The sequence below is a fragment of the Sphaeroforma arctica genome (genome assembly GCF_001186125.1).
Source record: "Sphaeroforma arctica JP610 unplaced genomic scaffold supercont1.2090, whole genome shotgun sequence".
NCBI lineage: Eukaryota > Ichthyosporea > Ichthyophonida > Sphaeroforma > Sphaeroforma arctica.
In genome coordinates, this window is record NW_014038468.1 from 4,059 (window position 1) to 8,762 (window position 4,704).

Below are 4,704 nucleotides of genomic sequence, written 5' to 3' on the forward strand. Positions count from 1 at the left end.
GTAGTAGTAGTACGTACGACACACACACACACACACACACACACACACACACACACACACACACACACACACACACACACACACACACACACACACTCACTCACTCACTCACTCACTCACTCACTCACTCACTCACTCACACGCAACACACACGCACAAACACAAACACGCGCGCGCTCGCGCACGCATTCGCGAATAGATACCACATAGACTATCTATAACCTGTATTTTGTATTCTCCAATATGATACCAACGCCCATATACACACTAGCACGCCTCTGGCTCATAAAGCTATCCACGTAAGTGTACTTGTACGGTCTCGCGCCTTAGTATACGCCGATGGAGGCGGTGCTCAAGTGTATAGACGTATCGTAGTACGTTTCTGTGAATGTAACTTTGTTTGTAGTGTATTTTTGCAAGCACAAACCAAGTTATACAACATGATATGAATTCATATTTTCAAATGTTTATGAATATATATATATATATATATATCTGTTTGTATTAGTTAAATGTCAGTACAAACCAAGCCATATACCGCAATATGAATTCATTTAAGTAAATGGCTGATTAAAAGAAAGTACAATCCAAGTTATATACCACTCTACGGCTTCATCTGCGCACATGTCACATACATGTCGGTATATGCTTCACGTGCTTGTACGTTCTACCCCATGCGCATCAGGCAATGCGTATACGGCCAGATGAATGCGTGTACGTACATGTGCCGTTAATATATGCGAGATGGATTGCTTCCCTGCAAGCACAAGCCAAGATCAATACCACCCTACGACTGTGTCTATGTACATACATATACCTACACGTATTCGTACGCGTACTGTTTCTGCAGGATTTAGACCGCATGAGAGCCATGAACCACCATATACCACCCTACGACTGTGTCTATTTACTTGTACATATACCTACACATGTGCCGTTACCGTATTCGTACGCGTACTGTTTCTGCAGGATTTAGACCGCATGAGAGCCATGAACCATCAACAAGATGTCCTGGCGCTGTCGAAGGATTACAAAGACGCGGTGGTGTGGGGAGACCAATGCTACCTTAACATATACTACGCCCTCCATCCCGACAGGTAGGGAGGGGTAGGGTGTTCTAATACTGCGCGAGTGATTTAAGTGAGTGTTATAAGGGTGTGTTATAAGTGGGTGTTATAAGTGAGTGTTATAAGTGACCAATGCTACCTTAACATATACTACGCCCTCCATCCGAACATGTAGGGGGGGGGGTAGGGTGTTCTAATACTGCGCGAGTGATTTATGTGAGTGTTATAAGGGAGTGCTATAAGTGACCAATGCTACCTTAACATATACTACGCCCTCCATCCGACAGGTAGGGGGGGTAGCGTGTTCTAACACTGTGCGAGTGATTTAAGTGAGTGATTTAAGTGAGTGATTTAAGTGAGTGTTATAAGTGAGTGTTATAAGTGACCAATGCTACCTTAACATATACTACGCCCTCCATTTACCCTAACATATATTACGCCCTCCATCCCGACAGGGAGGGGGAGGGTTAGGGTGTTCTAATACTGCGCGAGTGATTTAAGTTAGTGTTATAAGGTAGTGTTATAAGTGGGTATATAAGGGAGTGTTTTGGAGTGATACAAGTGAGTTATATAAGTATACTACACACTCCATCCCGACATCTAGGGGGAGGGTTAGGGTATTCCAATACTGCGCGAGTGATTTACGTGAGTGTTATGAGTGAGTTATATAAGTATACTACACACTCCATCCCGGCAGGTAGGGTGAGAGTTAGGGTGTTCTAATACTGCGCGAGTGATTTAAGTGAGTATTATAAGGGAGTGTTATAAGTGGGTATATAAGGGAGTGTTTTAAGTGAGTTATATAAGTATACTACAAACTCCATCCCGACAGGTAGGGGGAGGGTTAGGGTGTTCTAATACTGCGCGAGTGATTAAAGTGAGTGTTATAAGTGATTGTTATAAGTGAGTGTTATAAGTGTGTTATATAAGTGAGTCATATAAGCGAGTGTTATAAAGGTGTGATATAGGTAAGTCTTATAAAAGGGTGTTACAAATAGGTGTTATAAGGGAGTGCAATAAGTGAGTGTTATAAGTGAGTGTTATAAGGGAGTGTGCTATAAGTGAGTGTTTTAAATGAGTATGAGGAGACGTCGGAGCTTTCGACAGTTGTCCAATAATCGAAGGCAAGGGAGTGATAATACTACCACAACATATAACCAGACACTCTCTCCATAGATATAAGTTATGATGATTACGAGCGTGTGATGATGTACTAGAGAGATACCCGCAGTTGAATAGCACAGACACTCTCTCCTATGAGTTATTTGGTGTTACATGCCATCTCAAGATTAAGATCTTTACATATCATAACTAGTTGTACTATCTTACATAACTAATTGTGCTATTTTACATAACTAATTGTGCTATCTTACATAACTAATTGTGCTATCGTATATAACTAATTGTGCTATCTTACATACATAATTAATTGTACTATTTTACATATCTAATTGTACTATTTTACATAACTAATTGTACTATTTTACATAACTAATTGTACTATCTTACATAACTAATTGTACTATTTTACATAACTAATTGTGCTATTTTGCATAACCAATTGTACTTTTCTACATAACTAATTGTACTATTTGGTGTCCCATGTCATCTCAGGATCAAGATCTTGTCCTGCAAATACAACTTTCGGTTGGATTTCTGTACCTACTTTTGGGCCCCATGCGACGAGGTGTGTGTGCATGTCCATCCTGACTGCCGAGTTTTAAAATACATGAGAGTGATAAAATACAAGAGTGTTAAAATACATGAAAGTTTCAAAATACATGAGAGTTTTAAAATACTTGAGTTTAAAAATACATGAGTGTTAAAGTGCATGAATGTTGCAAAATACAAGTGTTAGAATACACGAGAGTTCTAAAATAGACGAGTGTTTCAAAACACATGAGTGGTTTAAAATACACGAGTGTTAAAATACATGAATGTTTTAAAACACATGTGTTAAAATACATGAGAGTTTCAAAATACACAAGTATTTTAAAATACAAGAGCGTTTCAAAATAGTGAAGTACATGAGAGTTTTCATCTAATCCACCCGACCCAGTGTTGGCGATAGCAGTACGTTCACCCCCTATAAAAAGTACATTCACCCCCTATAACATGTTCCCATGCTCACTTGTGGGTGTACAACAAAACCACTAAGTGAAGAGGGGTGCCTTAGTTACTATATGTATTTATATATATATATCTGTGTGTGTGTGTATGTGTGTGTGTGTATGTGTGTGTGTGTGTGTGTATGTGTGTGTGTATGTGTGTGTGTGTGTGTGTGTGTGTATGTGTGTGTGTATGTATATCCCATAGTTCTCACGGCCTATATAAAAAAATTATGTTTCACACTACACTCATAGAGAAACAACCAACCACACTCCCACACCACATACATCGCAGGCCTTGGTCTTATCGGCGGCTGTGTACTCGTCGGGGTACACGTACTCCATATGACCAGAGGGGATGTTACCGATAAAATACAGCTTATTCTCCGGCCCGTTCACGGGTAGGTCGTTGAAACATGTCTCGACTGCCACACGCTCAGCCGCCTGTGCGTAGAATCATGAGAAGTTGTGCGTTTGAGATGATCATTTTGTAGCATACGGAGCGTATTTGTATGACACTGTTAGTTGGAAGTGAAACGCTGTAATCTGGCGTGAGCAGCCGTGAAGGGTTACACAATATCAGGCCATACACACTAGGAGCAGGTTGTATTCACTCGAACATGCATGCTGCATATGGAGAACCTCTATCTTGTATTGATGGAACAATTACTCTTGCTTCAGCTTCATTCCATGCCGCATAATACCAGGTGTTGCTAGTAAGTGTGCAAACAGACCCTGTGCGGCTTATTCAGCGCAACCCATCGTCTGGGGTGAATATATTACTAGCGAAGAGAAACACCGCTATATACACCCTCATACTACCGTGATATCAGCACACAGGCGTTCATACACGCTACACTATACAACACGCATACCTTTCGCAATGTCTTATCTGCGGGATCGTACACACCCTGCGGAAAGCGCCAATCAAATCCATCTCTGCAATGGACGCAACGCGAAAGGTGTGATAAACGGGATGTCCCTACTTGCATGCTCTGTGTACCAAGCACTGTATGCGAGGTCTCTTACAAGTGTTCGTTATCAATCACTTTCTCCAATCACTTTCTCGGGTATATATAGAAAGGTTTTCGATATACTAGTCAACAATTTGTGGGGAAACTGATATGCCCTTTCGGTGCATGGAACGTTCAACATATACAAAGGGAAATAGAAATACAGATAAAGGTCTGCCATTTCCAGCTAACATAAATTTGACTATCGGCATGGTTCCTCATGTTTGCGAAATTGACATGACTACAAAAGTATGAGTTCCCCCAAACTGATAAAAAATTGAGTATTTTTTTGTAGATGTTTCTCGTTATGGACAAAGATTCTCACAGAACAACAGCCTGCAAAAGTACGAATCTTAGCACGTTTTCTAGGTAAAACAATAAAAGGACATGTACACACCCAGGTAATATATATATATATATATGTGTGTGTGTGTGTGTGTGTGTGTGTAGGTATGTATCTACGTAGGTATGTAGCTACGTATCTATGTAAGTATGTATGTATTTATCTATGTATAA

At 40.3% G+C, this 4,704-nt stretch overlaps 1 protein-coding gene across 1 annotated transcript; it reads right to left on the bottom strand.

The window, feature by feature from the left end:
* Positions 1 to 3,424: 3,424 nt before the first annotated feature.
* Positions 3,425 to 3,619, bottom strand: SARC_12125 (hypothetical protein; the record flags this gene model as incomplete). Its single annotated transcript, XM_014293776.1, has 1 exon — positions 3,425 to 3,619. A coding segment is annotated over one exon (195 nt), but the record flags the coding sequence as incomplete, so codon positions are not given.
* Positions 3,620 to 4,704: the final 1,085 nt, after the last annotated feature.